We start from the raw sequence: 14,451 nt of genomic DNA, 5'->3' as shown, positions 1-14,451 counted from the left end.
TCAGTACTGCCTGACTGGTGACTTTAACTTCACTAAAGTCAATGTGATTGTCATCTAACAGAGCCTCAATTTTCGTTTGCAGTCTACTGTACATTTTTCTTGTCAGCAACATGGATGCATGAGCTCTGCGGTAGTTCTCGCGCTTTTCTGCTGTTTCAATCTTCGGAATTGTGTGTATGATGGTTTCGAATGTCCGATGGTGTATCGCCGGACTCATACATTCTACATACCAAGCCTGAACAGCTGTTTTGTTGTGACTTTCCGCAATGATTTTAGAAATTGCGATGAAATATTATCTGCTGGCTTACTTGATCTTGTTCAAAGCTCTGTTAAGTTCTGATTCTAATACTTCCTCTCACTCTTCCCTGTCGATTCCTGTTTCTTCTTCCAACACATCATCAAACATGTCGCACCGGTCATAGAGGCCTTCAATGTACTCTTTACACCTGTCCGCTCTCTTCACTGCATTTAATAGTGCAATTCCCACTGCACTCTTAACATCAGTGCCCTTTCTTTTAACTTGACCGGAGGTTGTTTTGACTTTTCTGTATGTTGAGTCAGACCTTCTGACAATCATTTCTTTTTCGATTTCTACACAATTTTCATGCAGCCATTTCGCCTTAGTTTCCCTGCTCTTTCTATTCATTATTTCCATATTAACACCTTTGAATGCTTGTCAGAGAAGTTGTGGAGCAGTCTCTGTACACCACATATGAACATTTCCTTTACAAATTATAGGTGCCGTAAAATACTTCGACCCGGCACGGTCATCAACACACGTTACAGCATACTGGAACGTTAAGTTCGTTCGATTATGCTATCTACGACCGAATGACGCTCCATTCACTATCGCCTGACAACTTCATGTCGATACCGTTCAGCGATTTCCTTATCTCACGGAAAACATGACGCTTGTGATACCATACGTGTGGGAGTTCGGGTACTACACGCGTGGTTTTATCTACAGAGAACTTGGAGCGCATTCCTACCACAACCCGTTCGGGCGCGTCAGACATACGTAATTTTCAAGAATACTGCTTGTTCAAGATTACAGCAAGCACTCCATCGGTCACGAATGTTTTATTGCAGATTTATGTCCGTAAACATTCTATGTAGGCCAGACTGATCGGTCGCCAGTCTTTACTGTGGTTGTGACGTGGTGTGTTTATTTGATATCGACATTTGACAGGCGCTATTGAAGTGGAGCGTCTTTAATAAAATCAGTTTTGATTGGCGCTTCTGTTTAAAACGGAGTTGTTAAGACGCACTGTTATAGGTTGTGTCAGTGGTTCGAAGTAAAAACTACCTTCCGAATGCGCCTCTTTTACAGTCAGTTGAGCACTTATGAAAAGAGTTAACATATAAAACAGCTCAAGACAGATGCTGTCTAGAAAGATACATTAGTTGTCACTGTTATCTATCTAGTGACAGTATCGTGGTGCCAACTTCCAACATGACAAAGCTCGACCACACATGGTACGTGTCTCTATGAACTGTCACCGCGATGTTGAGATACTCTCATGGCCAGAAAGACGCCCCAGTTGCATCCCTGATAGAACATTTCTGGGACCTTCTGGAACGTCAACTCTGTCCCAGTGTTAGTCAGTATCCAGAATATAAAGGACCAGTTACTAACATTTGCGGCCCAGCTTCCCTCAGGAGAGAATACAAAGAGTTTGTGCCACCTTCCCTAACCGAATCAGTGCATTCATCCAAGACAGACGGGTCGCACCGTCCTACTGATAAGTGGGCTCTTACTGCCGCGCACTTTGCAAATTTGACTCAAAACTGTAATCACTATAATAACATAACATACCTTCTCAACCTGTGGTGTTTCATCTTCCCCTTCTGGGTGCTTCACTCGTTTTGTCAGGTAGTGTATTTAGCTCTATTGCTACGTTCAACTTCATAGCTACTACCCATTTTTCCATGCGTGACTTACATGGTTTTAATCTCGCTATAACTGGTTTTCAAGTCGCTTTCCAAAACATGTTCTATTCACATCTTGGATTCACTGTTGAGGCTCATCTGCACTAAGTGCATTAAGTACAATATTATTAGAAAAAAACACGTCACGGTGTAGATATAATCCATTAATCAGTATTATTTCTCCGTTTCTCAGTTTGCGAATGTGTAGAATTCATCTCTGACTTATGAGAATAGTTTTAGGAAGATGGAATCCCTTTATGTATTCCTCCGTTGATTCTAAATTTATGGGTATCTTCATCGAGTTAAAAAAAACCGTAGCATTAAACTGTTTTTATCCCTGGCTGTACTAACATACATTGAATCGATGCCAAGTTTCTCAGTGTCTGTTAGGATAGATTTTGTTGAAAGTAATTCGAAAGCTTTCAGAAAATCTGTCGAGACAAAGTAATACTTCATATGCTTTGTTCAATTATATAATTTCGTTTCCGATTTGCAAATTCTCCACTTGTAGAACCAGCTTGGTCCTTTACGTGATTAAAATCAATTTTTTTTTCTGCGCAGTTTGTGATAATTTTAATGAGCATTTCGTACATTACGGAGAGGAGGCTGATAGGTCTTTTTAACGTCTTGTCTGACTCTTTTCTTTTGAAATTGAACAGTTATAGTATTGTTCCAATTTTGTGGTACTATTTTCCTTTGCAGACCTTTTGTTAATAATTTTACAAGTTCCCCTCGCAGTAGTTTTCCTCCAACTTTAAAAATTTACTTTAAAACGTTATCCAAAGATGCCGTTTTCTTGATACCTGGACTGACTTTGTGGACTGTCAGTGATTCCAGTCAATCTCTTGATCTATATAAAAACTGAAATATATCTTGGAGTGCGTATTCTTTTTCCCCGGTGTGTTAGTTACCGTACCGTCTGCTGTCATGACTGGTCAAATGTGGTGTCTACCAATATGTATGCTTCCTTTTTGTTACACATTTCACTTCCACGTAAGACTGCACTAAAAAGAATATCCGAGAAAGAAATTCGTAAATTTATGTTCGATATTAACATGTTTCTTTTTGTGCTATCGTCACTCCATGTTTTATCAAATCTTTACTTCTGCAATGTTGTAATGATGGAAATTAAGAGCAACAGACAGTCGAATTACCCTGCAATCAGCCAGGGCAAACTCACATTACAGCAATGTGGAGTAACACTTGAAAGCTGGAAGGTAAAGCTACTGTGCAGAAGCAATAGTGGTCCAATAACAGATCTTTTGATATTATCGGTACTGTGCCACAAAGACATTCAAAACAACACGATCCACTTAAAAACCAGGAGTAGGAATATTGACCATTGCTACGATCTGCTTGGACAACAACAATTTGCAGGACTAATGGTCCAAAGAGGGATATTTCTGGTCCTCATGAAAATTCAAGGTTCATACTGTAGGCAAACTACGGAACTGTCTTTCTCGGTAGATGTAGCAGTAATACATTTCATATGAAATGTATTCATCTGAAAGCTGAACGTAGAACTACAGTGAAGTAGTAATTTTGGTCCTCGGACAGACCTCTGTGGTACTGCAGGCACTATGCCGTAAGGATATTAAAAATAACACAGTCCACATAAAAACTTGTAACAGAACAACTGTCCATAGCTAGCTCCTGATTGCAACGTAACAATACACAGCAGTATTTGTCAAAAGATAAATTCTGGGGTTACGATAGTGTGTGGCTTATGCAGTATGATTGATGACTGTACCAGTAAGATGTTTCCCAGGAGCTAGTGTGCACATAACCAAACTTCAGTTACAGTACAGTAGCAATAGCTCTCCAAGTAGGTCTGTTTGTGGTACTGACAGCACTGTACCAAACAACTGGAATAGGACAAAATTCTGCTCCTGTTTTCTCCTAAGATTATAACAATAAGCAGTAATAATCATCCTAATACAAAGTGCTGAAGCAGTTACGACAATGCGAAGCTGTGAAACTGTTTCTGGTGTGCACATAGCCCAACACCTGGCAACTGGACGTTAGAGCTACATTGCAGTAGCAACAATGGCACTAGAACGTATCTCAATGGTACTGTTCGCATTATGCCACAAATATTTTCCAAAAGCACACAGACGACTTAAAATCCTGGAACCTGACAACTGCCAGTTGGTATGGCCTGCTTGATTCGTAACAATAAGCGGTGATAGTGGTCCAAACATGAATCCCTGTGGTGCTAACAACAATGTACGATTAATACCACATAGGAAATTACGAAATTGTCTTACTGTAACAGTAATACATTTCTTACGAGCTGGTACGCACGTCGTCCAACTCCTGCAAGCTGGATGGTTTATACATAATGCGGTAGCGACAGTGGTCCCAGAACGGATATTTGTGGTGCTGTCGGCACTGTGCGATAGGGACATTATAGGTAACTCAATCTGTCTGAAATCCTGTAATACAATAACTTCTCACTGCTGCCCTTTGTGCGGATCGTAACAATAAACAGCAATGGTGGTGCTAATACAGATCCTTGTGGTACTATTGACAGCACACAGTTCATGCCATGTGAAAAAATGAAAAACTATCTTGCTCAGTGGCAGTAGCAGTGAGATGCATCATACAATAGGTATGTGAGTCCCTGTCGCTCATAGCTGCTCATGAGGAGTGCCGTGTGCCAATAGATCGTAACAGTAAGCAGCAGTCATGATCCTTAGGCGAATTCGCGTGGAACGTATGGCAATGCACGGTTCATGAAATATTAGAAATTACCAAACTGTGTTACCTGGTGACTGTAGCATTAAGATATTTTATAAAAACTGGTATACACGTTACCCAACTATGCAAACTGAATGGCTGAGTTACGGTGCAGTAGCAAAAGTGGCCGTAGTACGGATATTTGCAGCACTATCGGCACTATATCACAACAATATTGAAAATAATTACGGTCTACCTGAAATCTTGTAGTAAAACAAGCTCCCACTGCTGTTGCCTGCTTGCATTGTAAAAATAAACAGTAATAGTGATCCTGAGACACACCCTTGTGGTATTCTTGACACCACACGGTTCGTTCCACGTACAAAAATGCGAAACTATGTTGCTCAGTGACAGCAGTGGTGAGATGCATCATACAAAAGCGTCTACGAGACACTGTCGCCGATGTCTGAGGTCATCAGTCCCCTAGATTTAGAACTACTTAAACCTAACCAACCTAAGGACATCACACACGCCCATGCCCGAGGCAGGATACGAACCAGCGACCATAGTAGCCGCGTGGTTCCGGACCGAAGCGCCTAAACCCGGCAGTGGACCTAGGACGAATTCCTGTGGTGCTCACGACAATGCAGGTTTCATGACACTTGACGAACTATGAAATTTACTAGGTGACTGTAGCAATAAGACATTTCGTATGAAATGTTACGCTCGCGGCCCAACTCTTGAAAGCTTGGTGGTAGAGCTACAGTTCAGTAGCGACAGTGGTCCTAGAACGAGTATTTGTAGCAGTGTGTTCAGGCAGCTGTGGACGACAAAGGTCCTGAAAAATCCCAGCAGAGGGATCGAAACGTCGATTTCGTAGAAGAAATATGACGCAGCCTAACAATCCAAAATATGTCCCCTTCATTTGTAGCACTGTCATACTATAACATAAGAATATTCAAAGTAATGCAGTCCACATGAAATCCTGACGTCTGCTCGAATGGTAACATGAGCAGCAATAAGTTGTCCTAAGGCACATCCGTGTGGTACTCTTGACAGTCCACGGTTCATGCCATGAGCGACAATGCAGAACTGTCGTTTTCAACGACAGTAATAGCGAGACGCATCATACGAAAGAGGGTGCACATCACTGTCGCCATCTGGGGTGAGTCGTGTCATTAGATCGAAACAATAAGCAACAACAGTGGTCCTAAGACGACTTCATGTAGCACTCACGACGACCTCCATATGGGGAGCTATGAAACTGTCTTCGGCGACTGTTGCACTAAGGCCGGCCGCTGTGGCCGAGCGGTTCTAGGCACTTCAGTCCGGAACCGCACTGCTGCTACGGTCGCAGGTTCGAATCCTGCCTCGGGCATGGATGTGTGAGATGTCCTTGGGTTAGTTAGGTTTAAGTAGATCTAAGTCTAGGGGACTGATGACCTCAGATGGTAAGTCCCATAGTGCTTAGAGCCGTTTGAACCATTTTTTGTTGCACTAAGACGTTTTGTAGGAACTGGTGTGCACCTTGCCCAACTCCTGCAAGCTGGGTGGTAGATCCACAGTGCAGTAGCAACAGTGGTTCAAATATTTATGGTAGTGTCGGGACTATACCATAAGGTTATTCAAAATAACACAGTCGATCTAAACCCTGTAATAAAACAACCCACCATTGCTGTGGTCCCCTCGGATCGCAACAATAGGCAGCAATAATGGTCCTAAGACACATTCTTGTGGTACTGTTGACGGTGCAAGGTTCATTCAATGTGCGAAAAGACGAACTATCTTGCTCTGCGACAACAGTAATGATCTGCATCACACAAAAGCGTGTGCACATCACTGTTTCGTTAGGAGATCATTTGGAGTATCTTGTGCATCAGATCGTAAAACAAGTAACAGTAGTGACCCTAAGACGAATTCCTGTTGTGGTCACGACAATGCACGGTTCATGCCTTATGGGAAGCTATAAAACTGCCTTACTCGCTGACTGTAGCTCTAATGTAGGACGTTTCGTAGGAACTGGTGTGCACATCGCTCAACTCCTTATGGCTGGGTAGTTGAACTGCAGTGCAGAAGCGGTCCAAATATTTGTGCTACTTTTGGAACTATGCGTTAGGATATTCAAAATAACACAGTCCAACTGAAATCCTGTAATCAAACGACCTCCCAAAACTTCTGTCTGTTTGGATCGTAACAATATGCAGCAGTAGTGGTCCTAAGATACATCGTTGTGGTGCTGTTGACAATGCTCGGTTCAGACCATGTGCAAAAATGCGAACTACCTTACTGAGCGACAGTAGAAGTGAGACGCACCATAGTAAAGCGTGTGCACATCATTGTCATCATTGGTAGCTCAGTTGGAGTGCCTTGTATCATTAGATCGTAATAATAAGCAAAAAAGTGATTCTTCGACGAATCGACAGGAAGTGCAAAATGGCTAAGCAGGGATGGCTAATGTAAGCATGTAGAGGCTTATCTCACTAGGGGTAAGATAGATACTGCCTAAGGGAAAATTAAAGAGATCTTTGGCGAAAATAGAACCACTTGTATGAACATCAAGAGCTCAGATAGAAACCCAGTTCTAAGCAAAGAAGGGAAAGCAGAAAGGTGGAAGGAGTATATAGAGGGTCTATACAAAGGCGATGCACTTGAGGACAATATTATGGAAACGGAAGAGGATTTAGATGAAGATGCAATGGGAGATACGATACTGCGTGAAGAGTTTGACAGAGCACTGAAAGACCTGAGTCGAAACAAGGTCCCGGGAGTAGACAGCATTCCATTAGAACTACTGAAAGCCTTGGGAGAGCCAGTCCTGACAAAACTCTACCATCTGGTGAGCAAGATGTATGAGACAGGCGAAATTCCCTCAGACTTCAAGAAGAATATAATAATTCCAATCCCAAAGAAAGCAGGTGTTGACAGATGTGAAAATTACCGAACTATCAGTTTAATAAGTCACAGCTGCAAAATACTAACGCGAATTCTTTACAGACGAATGGAAAAACTTATAGAAGCCGACCTTGGGGAAGATCAGTTTGGATTCCGTAGAAATATTGGAACACGTGTGGAAATACTGACCCTACGACTTATCTTAGAAGAAAAATTAAGGAAAGTGAAATTACATTTCTAGCATTTGTAGACTTAGAGAAAGCTTTTTGACAATGTTGACTGGAATGCTCTCTTTGAAATCCTGAAGGTGGCAGGGGTAAAATACAGGGAGCGAAAGGCTATTTACAATTTGTACAGAAACCAGATGGCAATTATGAGTCGAGGGGCATGAAAAAGAAGCAGTGGTTGGGAAGGGAGTGAGACAGGGTTGTAGCCTATCCCCAATGTTATTCAATCTGTATATTGAGCAAGCAGTAAAGTAAACAAAAGAAAAATTCGGATTAGGTATTAAAATCCATGGAGAAGAAACAAAAACTTTGAGGTTCGCCGATGACATTGTAATTCTGTCAGAGACAGCAAAGGACTTGGAAGAGGAGTTGAATGGAATGGACAGTGTCTTGAAATGAGGATAGAAGATGAACATCAAGAACAGCAAAACGAGGATAATGGAATGTAGTCGAATTAAGTTGGGTGATACTGAGGGAATTAGATTAGGAAATGAGACACTTAAAGTAGTAAAGGAGTTTTGCTATTTGGGGAGCAAAATAATTGATGATGGTCGAAGTAGAGAAGATATAAAATGTAGACTGGCAATGGGAAGGAAAGCGTTTCTGAAGAAGAGAAATTTGTTGAGGTCGAGTCTAGATTTAAGTGTCAGGAAGTCGTTTCTGGAAGTATTTGTATGGAGTGTAGCCATGTATGGAAGTGAAACATGGACAATACATAGTTTGGACAAGAAGAGAATAGAAGGTTTCGAAATGTGGTGCTACAGAAGAATGCTGAAGATTAGATTGGTAGATCACATAACTAATGAGGCGGTATTGAATAGAACTGGGGAGAAGAGGAGTTTGTGGCACAAATTGACTAGAAGGGATCGGTTGGTAGGACATGTTTTGAGGCATCAAGGGATCACCAATTTAGTACTGGAGGGCAGCGTCGTGGGTAAAAATCGTAGAGGGAGACCAAGAGATGAATACACTAAGCAGAGTCAGAAGGATGTAGACTGCATTAGGTACTGGGAGATGAAGAGGCTTGGACAGGACAGAGTAACATGGAGAGCTGCTTCAAACCAGCCTCAGGACTGAAGACCACAACAACAAAAGACGAATTCCTGTCGTGATCACGACAATACACCTTTGATGCCACAGCACTAAGGCATTCCGTGGGGTGTGTACCTTGCCCAGCTCCTGCTTGGGTGGTAGAGTTACGGTTCAGTAGCAGCAGTGGTCCAAAAATTTGTGGTGCACTCGGTTTGCTATAAGGTGATTCAAAATAGCGTATTCCACGTGAAATCCTGTAATCAAACAACCTTCTATTGCTGTCGTCTGTTAAGATCGTAACAATCAGTAATGATGGTCGTAGGATGGACCCCTGCGGTAGTGGCGGTGCCATATGCTGTGTTCGCCACGAGCGGCCGGCTCACCTGGAGTGCCTGGTGTCGGGGTTGGGGCTGGGCCCCCTGGCCGCACTGCCTCCAGGGGCGCCCCCAGCCCCCGCGACGCCGCCCGCCGCCGCCGCCAGCTGCGCCTCGCTGTAAGACTTGAAGGTGACGAGGCGCCGCCCCGTCCCGGCCTCGGACGCCAGAGACGACACGGAGAAGAGCGACAGGTCCGTGGTGACGGACTCGTGCGACGGCGAGCGCAGCATGTTCCACTGGGCCGCGCGGGCGACAGCTGCCGGTTTGTTGACGTCTGCGACGGCTCTCCGCGCCCGCGCCCGAACACTGTGCACTCGCGACTCGACTGCAGCTGGGGCAGACGCGGCCGCGCCCCGAACGCGCCAGTCACGTGGGCCGCGCCGCGGGCTCGAGTGCAGCGCATCCGAGCCCCTCCCCTCGCTGCCCCTCCCCTCCACCCTGCCCCTTCCAGGCCGACAGAACCCGTTGCTTACTTTCTGCTACGGTCGATAGCCGCCGCGCCGGGCTATACTGCACGGAGACTGCGCGACCGTGGCGCTGCCGCGCCGCGCGGAGCGGCCCGGAACCTCCCTGTACTTCTGTTTACTGTACCCATCCACAAGTAGGCACACCGAGTGGGGCGGCGCAAGTGCTCACACATTGTGTTCCTCACTACCCTTGGTCTCGCTAAGTTTGCTTTGATTTCCATTAGCCACACGCATCAAGGCAGTGAAGTTTTCCATCCGCTGCAAGCAAAATCAGGGCTAAAACTGAAACCAGCATTTTAGCTCTGAATAATCCTTATGTTTCGGTATTTGTTTAGTCTATCTTATGACAGGTTTTTTCTTTCTAGTTTTTTACTAATAACCGGGTAAGAAAAGCAGCATGGCAATTTACTGTAGCAAAAGTACTACAATTTTTGGTTTTATATACCACTTTTTTTAAAGAAATGAGTAATGATTATTCGTAAAATTACCATTGATTTGCCGCGTGGGTTTAGCCGAGCGGTCTAAGGCGCTGCAGTCATGGACTGTGCGGCTGTTCCCGGCGGAGGTTCGAGTCCTCCCTCGGGCATGGGTGTGTGTGTTTGTCCTTAGGATAATTTAGGTTAAGTAGTGTGTAAGCTTAGGGACTGATGACCTTGGCAGGTAAGTCCCATAAGATTTCAGACACATTTGAACATTTTTGAACCATTGATTTGAAATATTGGATCGTCATAGAAAGTGGGAAAAGCAATCAGCACTATATTAATAACAACACCTGTAGTTAGAAACCAGCAACAAACGCATGAATTAAGATCTTCGTACATCCATAGTTGAAATGGAGGGCAGTGAGACGTCAGCTGGTAGAAATTTATATTAAAAATGAAGAAATTCCTCCAGCTGTATTTAAGGTGTCGATTTTATTTTGGCGACTACTTCCAACGTTGTAACAACGTCATCTTCAGGCCCATACACTTGTTGACGTCAGCTGCGTGCGGCTGATACCTTCAGCACGGAGCACGTCCGTATCTCACCACTGACTTCTAGTATCAGCCGCACGCAGTTGACGTCAACAAGTGTATGGGCCGGAAGATGACATTGTTATAACGTTGAAACTAGTTGTCAAAATAAAATCGACACCTTAAATACAGCTGGAGGAATTTCCTCATTTTTAATATAAACATGAATTAAAGGTCGGTATAGAATTGTAGAGACAGTACTGTACCTGGTGCTGTCTGGATTGGCCTATTAGGCGGTACGCATGTAAGACATGTTCCTATCTAGTCTATACAGGACGCTACCCTAGTTCGGAAGTATTTTACGAAGTGCGGTAGCAGTGACGTTGAATACTCCAGTTGCTGTAAAAGATTAAAAAGGGGAAGAGCCACAACAGACATGCGGTATCATACAAGGAGAAAACATCCACCTGTTTCCTTGGAAATAAGCGTAAATTTGGTTGACATCTACATCTACATCTAAATCTACATGGATACTCTGCAAATCATATTTAAGTGCCAGGCAGAGGGTTCATTGAACCACCTTCACAATTCTCTATTATTCCAATCCCGTATAGCGCGCGGAAAGAATGAACACCTATATCTTGCCGTACGAGCTCTGATTTCCCTTATTTTATCGTGGTGATCGTTCCGCCCTATGTGGGTCGGTGTCAACAAAATATTTTCGCATATGGAGGAGAAAGTTGGTGATTGGAATTTCGTGAGAAGATTCCGTCGCAACGAAAAACGCCTTTCTTTTAACGATTTCCAACCCAAATCCTGTATCATTTCTGTGACACTCTCTCCCATATTTCGCGATAATACAAAACGTGCTGCCTTTTTTGAACTTTTTCGATGTACACAGTCAGTCCTATCTGGTAAGGATCCCACACCGCGCAACAATATTCTAAAGGAGGACGGACAAGCGTAGTGTAGGCAGTCCCCTTAGTAGGTCTGTTACATTTTCTAAGTGTCCTGCCAATAAATCGCAGTCTTTGGTTAGACTTCTCCACAACATTTTCTGTGTGTTCCTTCCAATTTAAGTTGTTCGCAATTGTAATACTTAGGTATTTAGTTGAATTTACGGCTTTTAGATTAGACCGATTTATCGTGTAACCGAAGTTTAACGAGTTTCTTTTAACACTCATATGGACGACTTCACACTTTTCGTTATTTAAAGTCAACTGAGACTTTTAGCACCATTCCGATATTTCTTCTAAATCGTTTTGCAGTTTGTTTTCATCTTCTGATGACTTTATTAGTCGATAAACGACAGCGTCATCTGCGAACAACAGAAGATGGCTGCTCAGATTGTCTCCCAAACCGTTTATATAGATAACGAACAGCAAAGGGCCTATAACACTACCTTGGGGAGCGTCAGAAATCACTTGTGTTTTACTCGTTGACTTTCCGTCAATTACTACGAACTGTGACCTCTCTGACAGGAAATCGCGAATCCAGTCACATAACTGAGACGATATTCCATAAACACGCAATTTCACTACGAGCCACTTGTGTGGTACAGTGTCAAAGGCCTTCCGAAAATCCAAGAATACGGAATCGATCTGAAATCCCTTGTCAATAGCACTCAGCACGTCATGTGAATAAAGAGTTAGTTGTGTTTCACAGGAACGACGTTTTCTAAACCCATGTTGACTATGTGTCAATACCTATAATTTTATTGACGTGCTGTAAACTTGAGATGACTTAATTTTGTGGTTGCTTGAGGGTGAAAAATTGATACCGGCCAAAAGTGACGATACAGGGAAGTCGTTAACGTGTGACCTTTCCCTCTTGCAGTCGCTGCGACCTTCTTCACTTTCGCGACCGTTCCTGGAGAAAATGGGATCTATTTCTGCTGCAGTCTCAAACCAATACCGATCGTGACCTCCTGCTCCCTCACTTTGATTATAATGTTTCAATCTTTGTTCGAGGTCTACTTTTATTGCTGGACGTAATAGCAATAAAAAACCGAAAATCGGTTTTGACATAACCCTGTAATTCTGAGCATTTTTAACAGCCAGGTTAAGCTGTAGACGAAAAGAATCAGTGTAACCGTAAACCGGTTGTTTCAGCTATAACCGCTAATCCTAAGCAAAATTCGCGACTTTTCAAGATAATCGCAAACGAAAAGACGTTTAAAGAAATCCTCGTAGTTCGGAACATGGAAAGCAATTTAATGCAATTATTTGTAATGTAACTTAAAATAATCCTTATTAATTAGGAAGAATTTGAAACGAGATGATCTAACGAAGCGAAAACCGAGGTGAATGTTTCTTATTTTTTGTTTTATCCATCGGATATGGTTGGTGAGAGCGTTCGACAATAAAAGAAATGATTTTGTTTGTTGTAAAAGAACGACTGCTGCTTCCAGTCACAAATATCCTTTATTTACTTCCTGAACGTCGTGTTTTGTGAAGTAGTTCCTATTACCAAGTGTATTATTGGTCTATAATGATATTTTCAGACGTAATGTTCGCGATGTGTGAGAGGCTGCTGGTGTGTTTAGTATTTTTCGTCGTCCTCTTATGCATACACTCTCAGATATTATACGTCACTTACACAGATGACAGCTCACATTAAAAGTTATGTTTCCGTATTGCAAGTGTCTGACAGCTGTCGAAGTTATTTTATAATAAACAAAATCTTTGCTTTCCCATTTCTTTTCTTTCAGCAGCTGTATCTGGTGGGTACAATAAAGAAATAAAAAGAATTGACCTCCGTATATTTTTCTTTAGTTATTTTCAATTCAAATTATTTCTAATTAATGATTATTTTGTATATTTGTTGTTAAGTTATGCTGCATAAATTGCTCTCATATGTACCGCATTATTACAGTTAAGAATAAGAAAGACCCATTATATTGTAGAAAATAATTAAATTAAAGGTATTGTACGACCTGCCTTAAACCCACAGGAGGCCAGGTTCTCTAAAAACAATAAACAAATACATAAAAACAACCTATATTGCTGTTAAATTTTACGAGTTTAATATTCATGTCTTCTTTCTAAACCATCAATTTATTTTCGCCAATTTAGTTGGACTTTTCGACATACGAGTATACTGATTTACTTTTGAATATATCGTGGGAGCAGACAGTGATCAATGTTATTACAATTAGTTACTATTAAAATCAGTCTTTATCACAAATTTATTTATTCTGGTAACCGGTTTCGACCACGCCTGTTACGGCAAGAAAGGAAGAATGAATTGATTGTTGGTGTTAATAACGATCATCCTCCTTTACCTCCTCTGTATTACTGCAGATGACGTGTCGCTGAGCACATTCGTTCTGTGCATGCTGTACACGCGAGGCACCTAGTTGTTTCCACTGCACTGTGTGGAATACGAAGGTTCTGTTATAGTTCACTAACCTGCTGTCTTCCAGTTTATGTCCCCAGCGCAGAAAACAGCACGCAGGTCGTAGGTTCTGTATCTTGAGGCAGAGGTCCTGTTCTGAAACAATGTATCACTTCTTTGGGATGCCACTCGCGTATTTTAATATAGCCACACGAGAAGACTACATGATCTTTATACAACACCTTATGATACAGCAAAGTACATGATCAAACACAATATTTACGAAAATGTATCTTTACACTATTTGTGGCACGTGTCTGTGCCTCATGGCTAGCGGAGTGAATCTTTTAATACTGAATACTGGCAAACACATCCTGCCACAGACAACATGACTGTTCTTCTCGACTGCCTAATGCAGAGTGACGAACAGGAACTTAAATAAATATTGGAAACACATCCTACGACAGACAACATGTCTCTTCTTCTCGGCTGCTATAACGACTCCTTTTCTTACTAGGCTAATTACTGTTTAGCTCTACAGGACCATTATACTGAAATG

The 14,451-nt window shown here is 42.5% G+C and overlaps 1 protein-coding gene across 1 annotated transcript in view; it reads right to left on the bottom strand.

The window, feature by feature from the left end:
* LOC124620219 overlaps positions 1 to 9,439 on the bottom strand; it is a 264,043-nt gene extending 254,604 nt beyond the window's left edge. The window contains exon 1 of the mRNA XM_047146887.1: positions 9,143 to 9,439. Within this exon, the coding sequence (XP_047002843.1) occupies positions 9,143 to 9,366 (224 nt within the window). The 5' untranslated portion in view covers positions 9,367 to 9,439. The remainder of the gene's footprint in view (positions 1 to 9,142) is intronic.
* Positions 9,440 to 14,451: the final 5,012 nt, after the last annotated feature.

The sequence above is a fragment of the Schistocerca americana genome, chromosome 6 (assembly GCF_021461395.2).
Source record: "Schistocerca americana isolate TAMUIC-IGC-003095 chromosome 6, iqSchAmer2.1, whole genome shotgun sequence".
Taxonomy (NCBI): Eukaryota; Metazoa; Arthropoda; class Insecta; order Orthoptera; family Acrididae; genus Schistocerca; species Schistocerca americana.
Note: the sequence above shows the minus strand (reverse complement) of the source record. Positions and strands in the feature narration are given on the sequence as shown.